The sequence below is a fragment of the Hyaena hyaena genome, unplaced genomic scaffold (assembly GCF_003009895.1).
Source record: "Hyaena hyaena isolate Hyena2069 unplaced genomic scaffold, ASM300989v1 scaffold_141, whole genome shotgun sequence".
In the NCBI taxonomy this organism is placed as follows: domain Eukaryota; kingdom Metazoa; phylum Chordata; class Mammalia; order Carnivora; family Hyaenidae; genus Hyaena; species Hyaena hyaena.
This window is the reverse complement of record NW_024080773.1, coordinates 2,022,137-2,045,281: the sequence shown is the minus strand read 5'-3', so window position 1 is coordinate 2,045,281 and position 23,145 is coordinate 2,022,137. Positions and strand designations below refer to the sequence as shown.

General features: G+C 40.9%; 1 protein-coding gene across 1 annotated transcript in view; it reads left to right on the top strand.

Moving 5' to 3' along the window:
• Positions 1–9,645, top strand: part of ASAH2 (N-acylsphingosine amidohydrolase 2) — a 77,190-nt gene extending 67,545 nt beyond the window's left edge. The window contains exons 19-21 of the mRNA XM_039238545.1: positions 3,910–3,969; positions 7,320–7,408; positions 9,456–9,645. Coding sequence (XP_039094476.1) covers positions 3,910–3,969; positions 7,320–7,408; positions 9,456–9,645 — 339 coding nt within the window. The remainder of the gene's footprint in view (positions 1–3,909; positions 3,970–7,319; positions 7,409–9,455) is intronic.
• The last annotated feature ends 13,500 nt before the right edge of the window (positions 9,646–23,145 follow it).

The window sequence follows — 23,145 nt, the reverse complement described above, 5'->3', positions numbered from 1 at the left end:
CCTGGAGTCTCCGATCCCGGCCCGATTTTATCTTCCCCGGTTCGCACTCAAGTTAGAAGGCTCTCTCAGTGGATTCTGCGTCTTTTTTCTCCCAATCTCTCAGGTTTTGTAAGGTTTCCAATGTCTTCGGATCTTTTCTGTGTGATGTATGGGCGCGAGTGCAAGTACGGAGCTCCTTACTTCTCCGCCATCTTGCCCTCTCCCTGCTCTCCTCATTTCTTGAGGTTGGAAGTTTATGTTTTAGTCTGCCTTTTTTTTAATCCCTGTGTTGATTTTTTTAATGATATATGTTTTTAATTATTTGCCTAGCCATTGTTTTAGGGACTTGAAAAGGAAAAAGAATTCTAATTCTCCTCTCCATGCTCTACACTCAGTCGTTCTGACAGCAGATGTGTAGACATTCTCCTCACACCAAGCACTTCTTCCGTTCTCCGCAGACATCACCTTGCTGTCCTATAGTTCAGTTCAGTTCTGACATTGTCTGCTTAGGGTTGGCACATACCCCACAAGATAAGGACTCAGTCCCATAAGACTGTACCCCTCCCCCCCCAACTCCTCATGCTTCAGATACCAATGGAGAATCTAAGTTGTCACATCTGCTTCTGACCGATTGGCTATAAATTGGAGACCCCCATGAGGCCTTCTCTGGTTAAATAACTTGCTAGAACAGGCTGACAGAACTCAGGAAAACAGTTTAATTACTAGGTTACCAGTTTAATACACAGATATAGCTCAGGAACAGCCTGATGGAAGACATGCAGAGAGGGCAAGGTATGGGGGAAGGAATACCAAGCTTCAACGACCTCTTCAGGAAGGCCCCCCTACTAATATCTCCATACATCTGCCAACCGAGAAGCTCTGTGGACCCTAGACTTTAGGGACTTTTATGGAGGTTTCATTACATAGCCATAATTGATTGAATCATCAGCTGTTGATTAACCTACCCCCCAGCCCCTTTCCTGTCCCTGGAGACCAGAGGGTAGGACTTGATCACTTCAGTCATCTAATCACATGGTTGATTACCCTGGCACCAGCCCTCACCGAGGCTATCCAGAAACCCACAGCCAAAGGCCAGCTCATTAACATGCAGTAAGACCCATGGCTTCAGAGATTCTGAGGGTTTTAGCGTCTGTGGGCCAGGAAATGGGGGCAGGGATGGAGGCTTAACTGACTGAACCACCCAGGCTCAGTTATTAATATTAAAATTAAAATAATTTTAATCATAATTAAAATCAATCATAATATATAATAACATAATATAATTATATATAACATATAATAATTAAAAGTAATCAATATTAAAATTAATATTTTTAGTTGAGCCCACATATTTACCATTCCAGTGCTGGTTATTGTTTCTTAGGCATTTGAATTATTATTACCACATAGCATCATTTCATTTCAGCACGAAGACTTCCATTAGTGTGTCTTGTAGGATAACTCTGTAACAACACATTCTCTCAGGCTTCATTCGTCTGGAATGCCGTCTTCTCCCTTTATCCCTGAAGAACAATTTTGCTGTGCTCCTGGTTGCGAAATGTTTGTCTTTTATCCCTTTGAATGGGTTACCCTGTTACCCTGTTCTTCACTCTGTAATGAGAAGTCAGTTGCTAATCTTGCAGTGTCCCCGTGAGTAACACAATTCTATTTCTCGTACTGCTTTCAAGATTTGCTTTTTGTCTCCAACTACCACTGGTTTGCTACAACATATCTAACTGTGACTTGCTTAGTGATGATCCTACTTGGGATGTGTTGAGGTCCCTGGATCAGGAAGGTACTGCTTATCAAGTTTGGGAAGATTTCATCCATTACTTCTTCAAAAAGATTTTTGTTTGTTTCTCTCTTTCCTCTAATTCTGAGTCTTCCGTTTTGTGAATGTTGGTGCACTTGAGGTCCCACATGTTTTTTGAGGCTCTGTCAATTTTTCTTCAATTTTCTCTGTCCATTCTTCAGATGAAATAATTTTTAATTGATAACTGCTAGTTCACTTATCCTTTCTTCTTAATATTTGCTATTAAGCCCTTACTGGTGAATTCCTCACATCAGTTGTGATTTTTGGCTCCATAACATCCAATTAGATGTTTAATCTGTTTTTAAAATTACTTCTCTTGGGGCGCCTGGTTGAGCATCTGACTCTTGGTTTCAGCTCAGGTCGTGATCTCACAGTTCAAGAGTTCAAGCCCCACTCAGGGCTCTGTGCTGACAGCATGGAGCCTACTTGAGATTCCCTCTCCCTCTCTCTCTGCCCCTCCCCAGCTCTCTCTCTCTCTCTCTCTCAAAATAAACATTTTTTAAAAAAACTTAAAGAATAAAATAAAATAACTTCTCTTCACTGAGGTTTTCTGTTTAAGTCATTATCATCATACTCTTCTTTAATTCTTTAAACATGGTTTGTATTAGTTCTTAGAACATCTTTACAACAGCTGCTTTGAAGTTTTTATCTGCTAACGACAACATCTGGGGACACAGAAAGGCAGTTTTGATTGCTGCTTTTCCCCCTTCATCTGAGTCATATTTTCATATGTGCATACCTCATAATTTTTTTATTGAATACTGGATGTGTTTTGCTCTATTGTAGCAATTCTGGATTCTAGCCTCACCTCCCCACCTCCAGCCTTGTCGTTTTGTTTGTTTGCTCATTGAAAACTTGACTAAATTAGTAAAGTCTGTCTCTCTTACAATGTGTGGCTCCTGGGTCTGCCCTCGGTTTTCTTTTTCTTTTCTTTTTTTTTTAATGTTTTATTTATATCTGAGAGAGAGAGACAGTGTGAGCAGGGGAGGGTCAGATAGAGAGGGAGATGCAGAATCTGAAGCAGACTCCAGGCTCTGAGCTGTCAGCACAGAGCCCAACGTGGGGCTCGAACCCACGAACCATGAGATCATGACCTGAGCCAAAGTTGGACGCTTAACTGACTGAGCCACCCAGGTGCCCCTGCCCCACAGTTTTCTTCTTGATTCTCCTTTGAATTCTGCCTCTCAAGTTGTTGTCCCTGTGGTTGTCTAACTTAGCGTTCAGCCCAATATTGATCAGACTTTGAGCTTGGATGCTTCAGGGGGTAAGAATTTCAATCTCTGCTGACACATTCTTTTCTTGTCCTCAGGTGGTTGTCTTCCTGCACACAGGGTTGAGGGTAACTCCCCACACATCTCCGGAGTTCTCTCTCTCTGTGGCTCTCCTCTCTCTGGTGCCCTCTTCTCTCTGTTACTCTACCTTGTGAATGCAAGACTACCTGGCCTTTGTGGACTCCTACGTCTATTCCTTGGCTTAGATAGACTTGCCTTGCTTTGCTTGAGCTCTGCCTCCTGGTGCTGCATGCTCTGAAGGCATTAAGTTGGGGTGATTGCGAGGCTCATTGTGTCTGTTTTCCGTCACTCTAAGATCACCGTTCCCATTCCTTGCCCCGCGACCATAGTATAATACGTATCTGTCCAGCGTTTTTAGTTGTTTCAGGTGGGAAGGGAGATGCACACCCTGCCATTCCACCTTGTATCTCACTCACGCAAGTGTAAGTACAAGTCACTCATGGGAAGCTTTGATCGCTCTTATGTAAGTCGGTCCATTTCCTAGATATGTGTTGGAGGGAAGTGTGAGAAAATATCAAAGGCTGAAGAAGCCACTTTAATGCGCTGCCCCTGATGCGAACGATACTCTCTGTCTTTACCTACATCTGAATGCACTAAAAACATTGTCACTGGTGAAAAACTCTGGAATAATCTACTGGCCCCAAACTCCTGTGTCCATTGTTGCAAGGGCTTGGTCTATCATATTCTGAGAAGATAAATCACTCAACTAAATAGAATCTATACAGGTGCCCAGCATCCTGGCGCATTTCATAAATTGTGGCCTAAATAGGAGACCAGTGAAGAATGAGTTTTATTAAAACTCATACAATGAGTTTTTACTTTCAGGGAGAAGTTGCTGAAGTTACATTTGTAGGTGCTAACCCGAAGAATTCAGCAGAAAACCAGGTAAGCATCCACGATTCTTTTTACACTTTTTAGTTTTCATTTGAAAATCAATATAGAGGTTAACACCATAATGATAAAATATTCCAACTTGATTTTCATCTTAATTTTTAAAAAATTTTTAAATATTTATTTATTTTTGAGAGAGGAGAGAGAAAGAGAGTGCACCAGGGAGGGGCAGAGAGAGGGAGACACAGAATCTGAAGCAGGCTCCAGGCTCTGAGCTGTCAGCACAGAGCGTGACACAGGGCCCGAACCCACTGACTGAGAGATCATGACCTGAGCCAAAACCTGATGCCTAACTGACTGGGCCACTCAGGTGCCCCGCATCTTATTTTTTAAGTGTGGGAATGTTTTCGGTAGGAAAAATTAATGTAGCAATGTAGAATTAAGTCTGGGGGAAAAAAGCACACAGGAAACATTTAACTGGCTCTGCTTAGGCTCACATATTGCAGACTCCAGAGAGAACCACACTGTCTCTGGAGAAGATATAAATTGGAATACAATCCCAGTTATGTGTTCCAATTTAGAAACTCTACTACATTTGGTAAAATAATCAAAGGGCCAAGGATGAAGTGTATCTTTGGTTCCTTTCTACCCCCCATTTTGGCTCCTCTCCTCCAGGACCACAGCCTCTGGTCCTACCTGTCGGTCATGGCCTGACCATGCACCCCTGGAGCGGATGCCCTCCTGGCTTGAAGCCCTGGCCTGTGTGCTTTACTTTACCTTGCATTTACCCTTTCCCTACTCTTTATTCCTGGCACCAATTGGATATTTATTTCTTCATCTTGAAAAACGACATAAGAAATACACGTTCAATATAAACATAGGCAATGTAGAAGTGTTTAAAATAGAATATGAGGGGCACCTGGGTGGTTCAGTCAGTAAAGCGTCCCACTTCAGCTCAGGTAGTGATCTCACGGTTTGTTGGTTCGAGCCCTGTGTCGGACTCTGTGCTGACAGCTCGGAGCCTGAAGCGTGCTTTGAATTTTGTGTGTCCGTCTCTCTCTGCCCCTTCCCTGCTCATGTTCTGTCTCTTTGTCTCAAAAATAAAATTAAAAAATTAAATAAGATAGAGTATGAAAGTACCTGTCTTTCCATAAACATTTTTAGAGGTAAGAATTGTTCATACTTTGTTACATATCATTTCATGTTTTATGGTCCTTCTATCTGTGTAGAAGACACATGTATATGATAAAGTGTACATATGTAATATGGCTATTAATAAAATGAATTAATTTTACTTCTCTGTAACTCCTTTAGAATGTTCTTATAACTATCTAAGCAATAGCTAGACATATTCTAGTTGTAAAAATTCAAACAATAAAGAAAGATGTAGAGGATAAGGAATAAGTATACAAAAATGATTTCAAGGTCAGATTTTTTTTTATTGTGGTTTAGGGTTCCTTTATTCTATCCATGAGTCATTCTTCCCAGGGACCGTTGTTACTTATAACCCCAAGACCTTTCCTCCAAATGCACCTTCCATTTCTGTTTATTGAGGTATCATTATCGCTGTGATGATAAGTGGCAAGAGAACACTGTCAAATATGCCATCAGGGAAAAATGTTCTGCTTGCAAAGTCAACACGCACCTGTTTGCAGTAACTTCTGTAGGCAGTCAAACTCTGTCATAACATTTGCATGTTTATAGCATTGTTTTCTGGAGATGTTGAAGTGTTTATGGCAAAACTGCAGGCTTAGCTGTCATTTGATATCCTTAGGGTAGAGAAGGATTATCATTGCTATTGCCATGGAGAAGCAGGGGAACAAAATGCTTAAAGCGCTGGAATGAGAAAATAATTAATTCCTTAAAATTTTTCTAATGTTTATTTATATTAGAGAGAGAGAGAGAGCATAAGCAGGGGAGAGGCAGAGAGAGAGAGGGAGACCCCGAATCTGAAGCAGGCTCCAGGCTCTGAGCTGTCAGCACAGAGCCCGATGTGGGGCTCATACCCATGAACCTTGAGATCACCACCTGAGCCGAAGTTGGATGCTTAACCGACTGAGCCACCCAGGTGCCCCTAGAAGTAATTTGTAAGAATGCTCTGCAACTCAGCACACGACAATTTCCACTACCCTCCTTTGTTGGTAATCAGGACCTCCCCACTTGTATTTATTGAATGCTTCTTCTTTGCAGGCACTATGTGAAGTACTCTGTGTACATTGTCACCTCAATCTAATTTAATCCTTACTTCTATCCATAGGGTTATGTTTTATTATCCCCATTTTACAGATGAAGAAACTGAGGCCTAGAAAGATTCAGTAACTTGTATTAAGTAGCTGTGTGTCAGGAAGAGATCAGGATTAGAATGCGGGAAAGGGTAGTCACATAGTTCACATAGTCATTGGCCTAGACTCTTTCTCTGGTCTACACTAAAGACCTGTGCACTGGGGCTCACCCTATCTCCTACTCCATCTACAGCCTCCCCGATGTCACTCTGCCCTACATGGCCAAAACCATTCTCTTTACAAGTCACCATCATAGTGAAAACTTCTTTATTGAATACAACCCATCAGCTGAGTAACGTTTTAGATAATCCCATGGCCTGGTTGTAAATAAGGGATTCATTCACCAAGTTTTATTTGAACACCTAAAAGACTATAATGGATGCAAATGAATTAGACACAAGTCCTGCCCTTAAGGGCCACAAGCTAGAGATTTTTGAGGAAAATTAGAGATTCATGGCCTCTATATCTTTTAATTTGTTATATCAAATCTGCACTTGATTTGGAGCTGAATTCTTGGTCTGAAATAAATTATAGCAATTTTCCAATGGGGAAATAAAACCTGCCCATGATGTGCTTTCTAGGAATCCATTATGACAAAATATAGGAATTGCTTTCAGCATCTAGGACAAGGAAGATTTATGCATCCTTTTTAATTCTTTCACTTGGGAGATGTTTACCAACAATTCATTTATCTAGAGATAGAAAGATGAAGAAACGTTCCCATTTTCCCTCCTCAGTCTTGAAGGGACTAGAGAAAGTCTTTGAATATAGATCCATAAACATGTCACGTAAAGGCTTGACTTCTTTTTTTTTAGAATCTGAAGTTTTATTCCGTCTCTTCTCTGTCCCAGTTTGCAAAATTTGCCATCAGCTCTAAAATGATGCTCCACTCACTTTTCTTAAAAACAAACAAACAAAAAGTCATGGTGTGTAATAGCGTGGATAAAGTGACATTCTGAAGTCATTGCATGGAATGTAGAGAGACGCACCTAAGAATGTGGATGACACTCATACATTTTCACACCAGGTATTGACAGATTAGCCTATGGACCACAAGGATGTATTTATAGGCACCTTCTATGACCGTGCGGGGTCTCATCTGTTGTATGAATTGCGTTTCAGACCCATCAGACCTTCCTCACTGTTGAGAAATACGAGGCTGCATCAGCAACATGGCGGCTCGTGCATAACGATGCCTCCTGGGAGACACGGTGAGCTTGTCTATTGGATATTTTGTCTTTCAAACCATGAGAACAGTTGGTTAGTTTTGTGCGGGGAAGACAAATGTGAACACAGGCTCAATGCAGGATATTACTGCTATCAAATTCCCATGGAGCCTTCTGGCCATATTTAGTTGATTTATTACACTTCATTTTGAGTCTCTTTCCCTGCAAAACAGCGGGATGTGGGCTACTGTAAGACGAGGTGCTAATGAGGTTATGGCCTCCATTTTTGTAAACATCTGTTAATTTTGTTTTTTTCCACGGCTGCAGACATAGCCCTAAAAGCTGGCTAGCCTTCTTGCAAATGGGTTTCAAGGCACACAGGGCTCTGTAGAGCCTGACAGTTCCTTCTGGGAAAATAACGAGAGTCTATAGACAAAATTATTACATGTTTATACTCGGTCAATGATTCTTCATTTGAATTACTAAAACACGAGAAGCTTGAGTGTTCATTTTTTCCTTACTCACATAAGAAAGAAATTTGTTTATGGGGTTTGCTCAGAGAGGCATAGCTCTGTGCTTTATTGTTAGCAAATCCCTAAGCTGAATAAATATTCTGAAGATTTGAAAATGGCATCTGAACAAAAAAAAAGTTTCTGTTCCCGAGCATATCAATTTCATACCGCAGGACAGAGGAATGGAAGTGGGTAAAAATTTTGGCCACTTGTGTCTAATTCACATCACCTTACATTAGGTCATTAGTTGCATGTTGGTTTCCCTCACGTGGTTAATTGAAAATTGAAATAGGACCATGCTGTGGCCCCTTTGATAGTCAGACATAAATCTGGGCATAAATTTTCCTCTGATCTTTAGGAATCTAGGGCACAGGTCACTTTTAAACAAATATTTATTAAGGTAAGATTATACGGATAACAAAAAAGCATTAAAACTATTTTAAATGTTTATTTAGAGAGAGAGAGGAGAGAGAGAGAAAGAAGGAGTAGGGGAAGGGTGGAGAGAGAGAGAATCCCAAACAGATTCTGTACTGTCAGCACAGAGCCTGGTGCGGGACTTGAACTCACGAAGTGTGAGGTCATTACCTGAGCCGAAATCAAGTGTTGGATGCTTAACCAACTAAGCCACCCCGGTGCCCCAATAAAAAAGCATTTTTATTTTCAAAATCCGCAAATCGGAATAGCAGTGAACACTTGAGGGTACGTATAGGCTTCCTGTCATTGAAACACACAGAATGTGGAGAATACCCTCTCCACCCAGGGAACTTACTCTCTACACAGTTGGGGTTATCAGTCAGTCAGCCCACTGTATCTCACTTACCTGTAAGAATATCTGACCTTCTTGAGGTGGTCTACAAGGGCCAGTATGAGCTGACTCTCTCACTGTGTCACACTTCACTGCACCCTCCTTCTGCCTCTCCACTGTACCACCTTTTTTTCCTGCTTGAAACACTTTGCGTCCTCTGTTCCTTCTTCATCTGGGCACGTGTGGGTTCAGCTTAAATAACATCTGCCATACTTGTTTCATTTCAACTATCACTTTTAAAAATCATTTCCTGGTTTACCCATTCATTGTCTTTCTCCTTCCGCCCCCTGCCCTTGCCCTAGTAGAATGCAGACTCCATGGAACTTGGAGCTATTTCCGTCTTTCTTATGACCTTATCCTCAGTACCTCTAGAACAGAGGCTGGCGCATGTGCTCATTAAGTATATATTTTTGACAAATGAATCTGGCTGGAGAAGTGTCAGTTGAAGTGGGGGACGGAAAGGGCGAACACTGGGAGTTCTGAAGTGGGAGACTCCCTGTGTTCCGAGTATCAGGTGACGCTTTTGGGGATGGATGAGGTCTGCATGGTTATAAAGGTAGAACAGGTAAGACGATTGCTACAAATGGCTATTTCTTAAAGATTCTCTTCTAGAAAGTATTTGTCCCTGTTTGGTTCATTGCTCCCAGTATCTAGGATAGTGCCTTGCTTACGGTAGGTACTCCCCGAATGTTCATATCATGATGAATCCTACATTTTTCAAATCACATCTTTTTAAGAGTAAAACATGGTTGGTTGGTTTGTTTCCTACCAACAGTTTCTATTGGCACAAGGGATTACTGGGTCACAGCAATGCGACGATGCAATGGCATATTCCGGAGAGTGCCCAGCCTGGGATCTACAGGATGAGATACTTTGGACACAATCGGAAGCAGGACTTTCTCAAGCCGGCCGTCATACTTCCATTTGAAGGCACTTCCTCTGCCTTTGAAGTTGTAACTAGTTAATGAAAAGTTGATGAATCATTCAAAGTGAGGCTGAAATCTGTCATTTCACATGAATGTAAACAAGATGACTTCTATAATTGTCCCTGTTTGGGGGACAGATAGTTTACTGTGAATGGGACAGAGGTGTGTGTGTGTGTGTGTGTGTGTGTGTGTGTGTGTGTGTGTGTATGTGTGTGTGTGTGTGTTGCTGGTAGTCTAGAGGCTAACCCATGATTTTTCTCAGAGCCTTGCATCTGTTTGAAGGGACAGTTCCCCTCAATATAAAACCTCTGCTAAGTTAGTAAGAGTGGCTGAAGATGTGTGAGCAGTGGTTAAATTATTTATTTATAGAATTATTGAATGTTAGGCTGGGAAAGTTTAAAGAGATCATGTAGTACGAAGGCTACAGGACCTCCCCTCCATCACGCTTGAAAAAATAGTCAGTAAACATTGACCATAAATGTATAAGCCCAATTAGAGATAATTGGTGTGGAAATTAGCCTGCCAGTGTTTTTCTATTTAGCATAGCCTCTCAAAGCCATTCCCCTGGACTTGATGTGGCTGATTGAGAGTTGTTGATATTGTTAAATTATTTCTGGCCTTCAGAGGGCACGTACAGGAAAGTCAAGCTTGTAGTATTTTGATCATACCCTGTGTTTCCCTAAGTGCCCTTATCTCTCTAAATTGTGTCTCTGTTCCCAAGACTGGATCTAAGTGATTTTGACTGTTTTCACTAATCAAATTCACCCCCAAAACCTAAAGCTCACCATTCATGTAGATATTAAAACAAAAGTGTTAGTGGATTGGAAGGCAGTCCTCAAAGTGCAAGATCTAAATTCATTTATCTGTTCTTTTATCACTCACTTACTCATGGACTCATTCAATCACAGAATATTTATTAAGACCTACATGCCCAGTATTGTACTAGTGTCTGGCCTTGATAATTAGTGTTATCATGTTTGGGATGAATGTATAAGTGTCAAAAGAGGACTATTTTGAAGGAGAAAACTCTCGATTGAGTATATAAGTTTTGGAAGGCATTTAAAAAGCAGTAATCTTCAAGTCCTATCTCATATATAATCTGTGTTGGTCACTCTAATTTGGGGGGAAAGAGGCTCCAGACAATTTGGACAAAATTGTTTCAAAAGTAATTTGAAGGCATGAAATACGCAGTCCAAGGTGCCGAAGAATGAGATATGACAGTCTGACATTGATTGCCTGAAACTACCAATTAATTGCATTTACAATGATCCAAGTTTACTGGAGCTAGCTCCCAGGCTACAAAGTAAATTCCCAATACCAAATCATGTTTTGTATGAATGTAAAAGCTTTAACATTTTAAAGAGAAACTAACCTTAATTTCAAAAACAAACTGTAAAGCTTGAAAATAGTAACGATACTGATAATGATAAGACTAACATTCATTTTGCTATGACTAAACACGCCATATTGCATTGGAACGAACCTGGAACGCATTTGGATGACCCAGTGCTCTGGTTCTATGGCGGTTCCCTGCTGGAGAATTAGCTCATCAGGATTCCAAAGGGTAGCGATCATTTTTCCTAATGACCCACAGTGTTTGGTATCACAGTTCAGAGGCTTCCAAGAGCAAGGAATTCTGAAAGTAGTTGACCTTAGATAAATTATATTAGAACTGATGATAACATTTTTATCATGATTCAGAAGAGTATTGAATTATTTTCCACTACCTCCATGCCTCCCACTGAAGCTGGCCTCAGTGGACCTGTGATTCCCTGTTGTATACTTGCACCTGTGCTGAGCCAGATGCTGCATTGCCTGGTATGGGTCCTTCTGCACCAGCTCTCTGTCCACCAGGACTCCTGGCCCCAAACAGCCCACAGAAACCTGTCTGCACACCTGCTGCCATTTCTTCCCATTAGATTCCATTTCTGCATTTTGTGTGTAAAAATAAGACCAGATCCTGCCGTTGTAGAAACCATAGCTATTCACTTGTGTGTGTGTCAAAGAACGCCACAAAAGAGTCAATGACCTGTTAATATACAAACCTAGATCCAAGCTGTGTCTGTGGCTTCTGAGAGTGGCTCATTGAAGCCAAACCATATGGAGAAAGCCCCTGGAATTGGAGGAGAACATGGGGAAAAGGGGGCTGGCTGGGGGGAGAACGCTTCTGCAGAAGATTTTGTGTCTCATGTCAAAGTGTCGGTGTCTTGTCTGTTGTATTCTTCCTTCTCTGGGTTTAAGGATGCTGTGACTTCCTCAAAAAGCACTGAATGATCCCTCTATAATTTTTGATGAGTGTTATATAAATTGCTAACATTCATGACTTAATAATAAATTACTGAATATAATTGTGAATGTATGTTCTATGAAGAAGTGGAACATTTATTTTTCTTTATTTTTTTAAACCTTTAAAGATGTTTGTTATTTTTGAGAGAGAGAGGGAAACCGAGTATGAGTGGGGGAGGAGCAGAGAGAGAGGGAGACACAGAATCTAAAGCAGGCTCCAGGCTCTGAGCTTTCAGCACAGAGCCTGATGCGGGGCTCAAACTCATGAACTGTCAGATCATGATCTGAGCCAAAGTCAGATGCTCAACTGACTGAGCCACCCAGGTGCCCATTGTTTTTTTAAGAGATGGAATGAAAGGTGCTGGATTCCACGTAGGTCAGGCTGGAAATTGACATGAATGATCTCTGTAAGTAACCACACAAATATAAGGGGTCCCCTTCATCCATTCCTTCCTGCGCTCTGAAGATCTATCGCTGGACAAATACATACAGTTGAACATTTTTTTACTACTAGGGCACTGAGAGTTTCCTAGGCAGGTAGTTATCTGTAAAATTGCTTCATGAGCTAATTCTGAACAAAGATGCCAAGAATGAACATATTTGTGAATATACTTCTCCAATTTGCCTTCTTGTGCTTTTCCTCCAGCGTAGGGACACACGGCCCTTTTCTAACATTAGCACCTGGGCTTCATCTTTATCCAACAAATTTCATCATTAGATGATCCTTTTCATGTCTTTAACTCTTCAAATAATGATTTTGGTTCTGGTATCCCAATCCCACCTGCTGGTTTATAGTGGCTTTTGAAACACATGCCTCATCTGAGGCCACAGAGGAAAATTTGCATGTTGCTTACATAATTGGTTATAATGTGTTCAGCTGTAAATAACAGCATATTCCTGATCAACAGGGGTCCAAACACTAAAGACATTGGCAGTCGCACATAGCAATGTCTTCAGGTGACCAATTCAGGTTTGGTGCAACCATTCAATGATGTCACTGCTTCCCCGCCCCCCCCCCCCTTAACATACTAACTCTAATTTTTAGGCTTGTCACCTCAGTCTAAAGAGAACTACCTCATGTCTTCAGACCGTTGTGTGCAACAGCAAGAAGAAGGGGAGAGTTTCTGAAATCTCTTTTTGGGAGGTGAAAAATATTTAGTAGGAGCCCAAGTAGAATTCCCTTCACATTTCTTTGTCTAGAATGGTGTCACATAGCTTCAAGGGAGCTGGAGAAAGAGAATATTTGACATTTTCTGCCTCTAGAGAGGGAGGCAAGTTCTGATAGCAAGGAAAAAGAGATGGTGTAAGTTCTGTAATTTGTGACCAGCCCTACCAGTTACCACAACAGGCAAATATTAATAACTGCGTATCCAACGTAACAGCTCTTTGAAATAACTGGCACTAGTTTTATCTTAGCAAATCTGTTTTAGGAAAGAACACATCCCAGAGCTTGATGGTGACAGGGCTTGCTTTCTACACTGTAAAATGTATGATCCATTCAGCAAATTCACACTGAGCACCTGTATGTATACTTTGCGGGCATTATGTTACCCCCTGACAATACAGGAATGGTCAAGTCAGACTAAGTTCCTGCCATCAAGAAACTTGGAGTTTTAATGGAAGAAGCAGACAAGTAAATAGACAATTCTGTACAGAGTGACTCACATTGCTGCACTTTAGCGTGTGAGAGACGGGACCTTATATGGTCTTGGGGTTAGTGCAGGAAGTTTCCTGGAATAAATAACATCTAAGCTAGGGCCCAAAGGATATTAGTCTGAAGAAAGATGATGATGTGTGTGTGCGTGCGTGCATTCATGCATGCGCTCCTTTCTATGCAGGGATGCAGGATGACTAGGCTATTCCAGGTAAGGGGAATATCAAGTAGCTTATCAAGTCTGTAGCTCTAGTGCAGTGGAGGAATGACCAGAGATGTAGCACTGAACTACATCTTCATTAATTGCAATTTGGTTTTATGTTCATATTAGCATTTTCTACCTTAAGACCCTTCATTTATTATATGTATGTGCTTGAGTGTATTTTCCCTTTGGTAAACTAATAAAACACATCTTTTATAACTAAGGAAACTGATTTTTTCAGTCACATTGGGTATCAACCTTCTGTCTTCATTGTCTGTAAGTGTCTCTTGGAATTGGATTTATTGATGTTTCTTTTGTTTCTGTCCATCTCATGTTTCCAAATCTTGATTTCTTTTTGCTTTTTTATACCTATGAAGTCGGATATTAGAGCCAATAAAGACCATTCTCCCCCTTTAGATGAAATCCAGAGTTCCATTCTACATCTTCTAAGTACTTATTAATACTAAATAAACTGGCCCACCCACATAAACTTCAAAGTGCCTCGGTGTGCATACCTTCAAGTTGCCAGAGATCCAGGCTGTGTTGATTTTTTTCTGGCTGTGTTTTAGGATAATGAGCAATCCAGAAACCTGGGATATTGGCTTAACACTAGCAGAAGAGAACACATCTACCACTCCACTCTCTGGATCCCCATTCTCAGGAAAGATTGACTTGACCATATTGCTTGTTTTATGTATTTATTTATTTTTTAATGTTTTTATTTATTTATGAGAGAGAGAGACAGAGAGAGGGAGTGACAAGGGGACGGTCAGAGAGAGAGGGAGACCCAGAATCTGAAGCAGGCTCCGGGCTCTGAGCTAGCTGTCAGTACAGAGCCCAACGCAGGGCTCGAACCCACAAACCCGTGAGATCATGACCTGAGCTGAAGTCGAATGCTTAATGGACTGAGTCACCCAGGTGCCCCTGTATTGCTTGTTTTATTGGAGCTTCCTTGTTCAATACAAGACCAGGGTAAGCTAAACAAACATAATAGTGTAACATCCCAGCAATTAAAACCTTGAAAAAACATCAAGCATGGACCCACGACAGCCTGGGTGTGTCCTACGAGGTCCTGCTAGCTGGAATAACCGTCTGACTAGTTACGTTGTGTTCAGTAGGATGAGAGATGTGAGGTGTTCTACTTGCCCACCTGTGCACTCAGAAAGAATAGTCATACATTCCTTTGTCTGGTTCCCTTCCTAGTAGCTATGTAACAGACATGGTGGAAATAGCTGGGGCAGCCACCTTGAGCCTACAGATGAAAGCTCCATGTCAAAGATGGCAGTCTTATAAAAGACACCCAGGTCCTTGATAGTCCCTAATAGTCAAATCATCCCTTGACTGCTTCATTTCAGATGGTTAGCAGAGGGGGAACTAAATTCCCATCTCACCTTTTACTATTCATGTCATTGTTAGAACAGCAGAAACCTGTATTCTAACTACTATACTGATTATAGCCTCCACAAAGGCTGTGATTTACACACTTTCTTCTACTGTGGCTAGGATAAATATCAACATATTTGTGTAAAATCACAAAGCAGATCTTTATTAGCTGACTGGGGGAAAATGGTATGGTGACCTCTTTCTATTTTTTGACTCTCTGGATGTTATGGGTTGATTTATGCCCAAATGATGTGTGGACATCCTAATACCTAGTACCTCCAATGTGACGTTATTTGGAAATAAGGTCATTGCAAATGTAATTAGTTAAGATGAGATCATGGTAGAGCAGGGCAGGTCCCCAATCCAATGTGACTTGTCTCTTAAAAAAATATATACCATGCAAAGGGATACACACAAGGAGAAAGCAGCATGAACATGAAGGCAGAGATTTGAGGGCTGTGTCTACAACACAAGGAATCCCAGAAGATTGCAAGTAAACCACCAGAATCCAGTTGGGAGACATGGATCCCCCCTCACAGCCCTCAGAACAAATCAACCTGCTGACATTTTGATCTTGGATTTATAGCCTCCAGAACAGTGAGCCAACAAATTACTGTTGTTTACACCACCCAGCGTGTGGCATTCTGTAATGGCAGTTCTAGAAGACAAAACGCTGGCCAATGGATCTGTTTGCCCCTCTGCAGACACCTGTCAAATGAGATCCTTGGGTGCCTTCCAGTTTAGAAGACATAGTCATTATGTCTGTTCTTTACTCTTTGGAATAATATGGTCATTTTATGGCAACTGGTCTCATCTATCATTGGTTGCCTATGAGTGTCATCTGTCACTGTCAAAGACTCCAGTAAATTCTGAAACTAATTTACATATCATAAAACGCCAAATGAATCAGCTATGATGCAGCTCTAACTAAAATTTTATGGAGAATAAACATTCCATATTTTGAGGAATTGATCTTTTGTGGGAGTGGGTGAGACTATGAATATCTATTATATATATTATATTTATAAGATGACAGAATCAGGACAAATGTAATTATGCATGTTTATTCTCAGTTCTTAACTAAACTGATTTTTTCGCCTCTCCAATTTCTCATGCAAGCGTTATAAGTTTTGGAGCAAATGAAGGACATGTCAGTAGCGTATCTATCTTTCTGTTTTCATGGAGGCAAAGCTAGAAAGGAATCTTAACGTACTTGAGGAATTTGGCAGCACCAGTTTTAAATCAAGTCAGAAGATGATGGTTTCCACGTATTAGAGAGGTATTGCAAAAAGTAGTAGCCGTGAGTTTCCATTCTCGATGAATAATTTACTTAATGTTTACATAAATATTTCTTATTTCAAGAACTGCTTTTGTAAATGAGAGAATGCTTTGAAGATTATCGAAGAGAAATCTCATTTTTGGAGGGATTTTATTTTCTTTGAATTAACAAAGTAGTCGCTCAGTATCCATGTTTTGCATAAAATCAACTGGGACCCTTTGGGAGGTTCGCTGTTTCCTCCTGGTTGGGTGCTGTGTCTGATAAACTCCACCATGGTAGGAACATCATGAAAATGCTGTCATGATTACAAGCTTAGACTGTCATAAGGGCGCCTGGGTGGCTCAGTCGGTTAAGCATTCGACTTCAGCTCAGGTCATGATCTCACGGTTCATGGATTTGGGTCCCTCATGGGGCTCTGTGCTGACATCTCAGAGCCTGGAGCCTGTTTCCGATTCTGTCTTTCCTCTCTCTCTGCCCCTCCCCTGCTTGCACTCTGTCTCTCTCTCTCTCAAAAATAAATAAGCATTAAAAAAATTAAAAATAAACAAGCTTAGACTGTCATTGAGCTTTCTGAGACCTTAGAAAAAAAATATCATGGAAAATTTGAAACATACAAATACAGAGAATAGTACAGTAATACCCCATATATTTCAGCATTTGGCTTCAGAAATTATAAGCAGCTTGCCCTTTGTGTTTCATCTCTCCTTTCATATTTTACTGGGTGGGGTGGAGTCGAGCTGGACTATTTTCCTTATAAAAATTTAGCATATTTCTCCGACAAATAAAGATTTTTTTTTTACTTAACCAAAAGGTCACTCTCCTGTCTAACAAAATTGACAATAAACTCTTAATTTCACCTAATACTCAGACGATGGTTAAATGTTCCTGATTTTCTAAAAAATACCTTTTTAGAGGTGCCTGGGTGGCTCAGTCAGTTAAGAGGCTGACTTCAGCTTGGGTCATGATCTCATGGTTCATGGATTCAAATCCTGCGTCACGCTCTGTGCTGACAGCTCAGAGCCTGGAGCCTGCTTTGGATTTTGTGTCTCCCTCTCTCTCTACCCCTACCCTGCTTGCACTCTGTTCCTCTGTATCTCTCTCAAAAATAAATAACCATTATTAAAAAATAATAAAAAATACCTTTTTATAGTGGGTTTGTTTAATCAGGGTCCAAACAAGTTCTGTACATATCATTTATTAATCTCTTAAGTCACACTTAATGTATAACATTTCTCCTTATACCACCCTCTTTTTCGTGCTGTTTAAGAAACCAGGGTATCTAATAGATTTTCCTACATTATAAACTTTTGCATCTTTATGATGTTTTTTAACTTATTCCTCTACCCTTACTGTTTCCTGGAAACATTGGCTCTACATGCTTGACTAGATTCAATTTAATTTTTTTCTTTAGTCAAGAATACTACTTTGGGGAGGGCTCTTTATTTCCTATTTCCTAAAACAGGAGATACATTATGTCTGGTTGTCTCATTTAGGTTAGGATTGACCTGACAGTCAGGAGTCCTCAGCCTGATCCATTCGTTATAAAAGTCCCTGTCAGCCTTTGATCTTTGGTTTCCATGGCCAAAACTGATTGTTAACCAAATCCGTTATTTGGTTAAACCAAATAGTATAACCAAAATAGTAATTTCCTTTTTCTTACACCTTTATTGAGATATAACTGACAAATAAACTTGTAATATATTCAAAATGTCTAACGATGATGTGGTATATGTATATATTCTAACAAGATTCCCAGCATTGAGTTAATTAACATGGCCATCACCTCACATCTGTACTTTTTTTTTCTTTTTTGTTGAAGACACAAGTTCTACTCTTAGCAAATTTTGACTATGCAACATGGTACTATCAACTATAGTCACTACGTTTTTCATTAGATCCTCAGGCTTTGTGTGTAACTTAGAACCACCATTCTACTCTCTGTTTCTGTGTGTTTTTGGTGTTTTATTTTTTTATTTTTTTTATTTTAAGATTCCATGCTGGTGCACCCAGGTGGCTCAGTTGGTGAACCATCCAACTTTGGCTCAGATTATGATCTCAGGGTTTGTGGGTTTGAGCCCTGCGTCAGACTCTGTACTTATGGCTCAGAGCCTGAAGCCTGCTTCAGATTCTGTGCCTCCCTCTTTCTCTCTGCCCCTCTCCCACTTGCGCTCTGTCTCTCAAAAATGAATAAACATTAAAAAAATAAAAAGATTCTGTGTAGAAGTGATGCCATGTGGTGTTTGTCTTTCTCTGTCTGACTTATTTTACTTAAAATAATGCCCTCTAGGTCCATCCATGTTGTTGTCAATGGCAGGATTCTCTTCTTTCTCATGGTTGAATAATATTCCATTGTATATTTATACCACATCTTCTTCATTCACTTATCCATTGATGGGCACTTCAGTTTTTTTCCATGTCTTGGCTGTTGGGAGTAATACAATAAATATGAGAGTGCACATATCTTTATGATATCATGTTTTCATTTCTTTTAGATATATACTCAGAAGTATGATTGCTGGATCACATGGTAGTTCTATGTTTAATTTTTGCAGAACTTCCATACCGTTTTCCATAGTGGCTGCCCTAATTTACATTCCCACCACTAGTGCACAAGAATTCCCATTTCCACACATCCTTTTTAACACGTTATCTCTTGTCTTTTGGATGATAGCCATTCTGACTGGGGTGAGGTGATATCTTGTGGTTTTGATTCTCATTTCCTTGATATTAGTGACGTTGAGCCTCTTTCCATGTATCTTTTGGCCATTTTGGATGGAAATATATCTATCTTTTTCTTTGGAAAAATATCTATTCAGTTCCTCTACTCATTTTTAAATGAGATGTCTCCTAGGGCAAGGGAATTAAAAGCAAAAATAAACTATTGGGGCTTCATCAAAATAAACTTTTGCACAGTGAAGGAAATAATCAACAAAACTAATAGGCAACCTATGGAATGGGAGAAGGGCTTTCAAATGACATATATGATAAAGGGTTAGTATCCAAAATATATAAACAACTTATAAAACAGAACACCTCCCCCAAAGTGAATAATCCAATTAAACATGGGCAGAAGACATGAACAGACATTTCTCCAAAGAAAACATCCTAATGGGCAACAGACACATGAAAAGATGTTCATTGTCATTTACCCTCAGGGAAATGCAAGTAAAAACCACAATGAGACATCACTTCACACATGTCAGAATGGCGAAAGCCAACAATGCAAGAAACAACAGGTGTTGGTGAGGATGGAGAGGAAAATGAACCCTCATGCACTGTTGGTGGGAATGCAAACTGGTGCAACCCCTCTGGAAAACAGTATAGAGTTTCCTCAAACAGTTAAAAATAGAGCTTACTCTATAATCCGGCACTACCAGGTATTTATCCAAAGAATACAAAACACTAACTCAAAGGGATACATGCACCCCGATGTTTATAGCAGCATTATTTACAACAGCCGTGATATGGAAGCAGCCCAAGTGTCCATCAATTGGTGAATGGATAAAGAAGATGTGGTATAGATATACAAGGGAATATTATTCAGCCATCAAAACGAATGAAATCTTGCCATTTGCAACAACATGGAAGGACCTACGGCGTATTATGCTAAGTGAAATAGAGAAAGACAAATACGATATGATTTCACTCATATGTGGAATTTAAGAAACAAAACAAGTGAGCATAGGGAACAAAAGAGAGAGGCAAACCAAGATACAGATTCTCAACTATACAGAAGAAATTGATGGTTACCAGATAGGGTTAAGGAGGGAGAGGGGAAACAGGTGATGGGTACTTCAGGAGGGTACTTGGTGATAAGCACCGGGTGATGTATGGAAGTGTGGGATCACTATGTTGTGCACCTGACACTAATATTACACTGTATGTTAACTAACTGGAATTAAAACTTAAAAAAATTTAAAAAACCATGAAGTAATTATGGGAAAACACAAGCATTTGCTGGTAGTTAATGCTGAATACATAGCTATCCATCATGCTATTATTGTTTTGATCTTTTCTAGATGCTTGCAGTACCGCACTGACATTTGTAAGAGTGGAACAGATGGAGGTTAGCATGACTGTGAGATGGGGAGAGGGAAGGAGGGACTCAAAATGAGACTTCAGTTCTGGGTGACAGTGCACTTGCTATGGGAGAATCAGAATGAGCTGGTAGACAACAGTTGCACTTCTGGGTCCATGATATTCATTTTTTTATTATTTTTTATTTAAGAGAGAGAGTGTGAGTGGGGGAGAGGCAGAGAGGATCTCAACCAGGCTCCACGCTCAGCATGGAGCCCAGTGCCTTGGGGGCTCGTTCCTACAACCCTGGGATCATGACCTGAGCTGCATGTCGGACGCTTAACCAACTGAGCCACCCAGGCGCCCCCAGCCAGAATTTTAAATATCATGCACTCAACTCAGGCGCCCTGTTGAGTGCATGATATTTAAAATTCTGGCTGGGGGCGCCTGGGTGGCTCAGTTGGTTAAGCGTCCGACTTCGGCTCAGGTCATGATCTCACTGTTCGTGGATTCAAGCACCCGTGTCAGGCTCTGTGCTGACAGCTAGCTCAGAGCCTGGAGTCTGCTTCAGATTCTGTGTCTTCCTCTCTCTCTGACCCTCCCATGATCACGCTCTCTCTCTCTCTCTCAGAAATAAATAAAACATTAAAGAATTTTTTAAAATAAAATAAAATTCTGGCTGGATTTCATCTACCGGTACCTCAAAGTCCACTGGAAGTGCTCATTCTGACATTATCAGTAATTTTGAGAGAAAAGCAGCAAGGTGTAGTTTAAAGGTTTCACACTCAGCTTTTCCTGAAACGATTTTAGAGCAACAAATTAGAAGCTGAAAAACCACGGGAGAAATAACACAGAAAAACCATAGAGAGCTCCTGAAAAAGCAATACTGATGAAAGCACCTGCCAATGAACTCTAAATTGGTATCTGATTCTCTTCAAAGCCAAGGAGTAAAAAGCCTTGGCATGTGGGGTTAGTGGCTCTGGGATAGGGGTATCTGGAGGATTGGGCTTTTCTGGGCCCACAGAGCAGGATGTCCTGGATACTAGATCTGCAGTGCCACCTACTGGAGAAGACAGGAAACAGTGCAAAGCCTGTAAAAGTATGCTGGATGACACACAGGAAATCTTTTGCTTTTTACCTAAGACTACGTAATTTAATCTCATAATTTAGCTGCACTTACCTTACGATGTATATATTTTTTATTTTGAAAGAGAAAGCACGAGTGGAGGAGGGGCAGAGAGAGAAGGGGAGAGAGAAAGAATCCCAAGCAGGCTCTGCACTTACCCCGATATGGGGCTTGAACTCAAGAAACGTGAGATCATGACCCGAGCGGAAATCAAGAGTTGGACGCTTAATTGACTGAGCCACACAGGTGCTCCATCCTTTATGATATTTTAACAGGTGATCCTTTTGAGAGGCTCTTACCCAATTTTAATTTAATATGAACAACAATCACGAGTGGGTTGTCAATACATGTTGAATCACGGTTTCATTTTTTAAAAATTATTATTTTAAGTGATAGTGTTGAAGATTAAGAACCCAACCCAAAAGTATACTTCTGATGTCCTTATAATCTCAAGGATGTTGGTTTCAGGAGGTAAGTAAGTCTGGGAGGGAGAAGAAAAAGGCAAGCGATGTTTGCCAAGGGTCTATTAGATTTTGCTCCGAGGTGCTGTCCCCAGGACTATTTCTGCCAGTGTCTGGAAAGAGTCCCATGATGTAGTGCATTTGCAAACTACTATGTAAAAATCCCTTTCTCACTGACTCACAACGCACATTAGGATAGTAGAAGTTTTTAGATTCTCTGAAGGCAAGAACTCTGTTTAATGCTAATTCAATGTTTTCTAAACTTAGTAGAACATGACTTCTTTATTTTAGAGCATTGCCAATATGGGGCCCTCACACACTGGACACAGTGCTAGGTGCTTGGCATATATTAGCTGATTTACACCTCATTACAGCCAGTGATTTGACAGAGAGGAAGGAGCTGAGGGCTGATGGGACTTTTGCAGTGCACACTTTTAGCCACAGTGCAGGAACTGAAACCCAGGTCTGCCTGATGCCTGAGCTTAGGCTGTCCCCAGCTCCGTCACACGGCCTCCTGACACAACATTGTGGTTTCACATTGGTCGGCTCTTCTGCTTGGCAAGGTGAGGGATGGTCACAAGAGCCCCCATTTTCAGCTGACCTTTCCCCGGGATAAGCACTTGAAAGGCTCCTCTTGGAGAAGCAAATGATTTGCTTCTCCTGGACGTTTCACATTGCAGCCTGCCTGTGACACACACGCTTTGTCACTCTTCACAAACTCAGCCGGCTTCTTGCAAAGCTGGCCTCATTTTGCAGGATACCTGGTGAGAAAGGAAGTCTCTAGGGAATTTGTAATTCATGCACCGTGCATTGGCTCCGGCAGCTGAATTCTCTGGGGTTTAGAGTTCAAAGACATCTCCTGGGGGGATCAGGGATTTTGTACCTTCCCAACAAGGCGCAGCTGTGAGAGAACAGACAGTTCCAGAAGGTCACCTGTCCGGAAGCTATTTTTAAGCAGACTACTTTGGGTACTTTATATATGAAAGTTGAATGAGACCAGGCCTTTTGGTCTCCGTGTTCTCATGTGTGCAAAGGAAGCAAACGTACCTAGTTCTTCAGGCTGGACGGAGTCCCAGATGGGGTCTCAAATATCTTCATTCTCTCACTCCAAATTGTTATGAGCCCTTGATA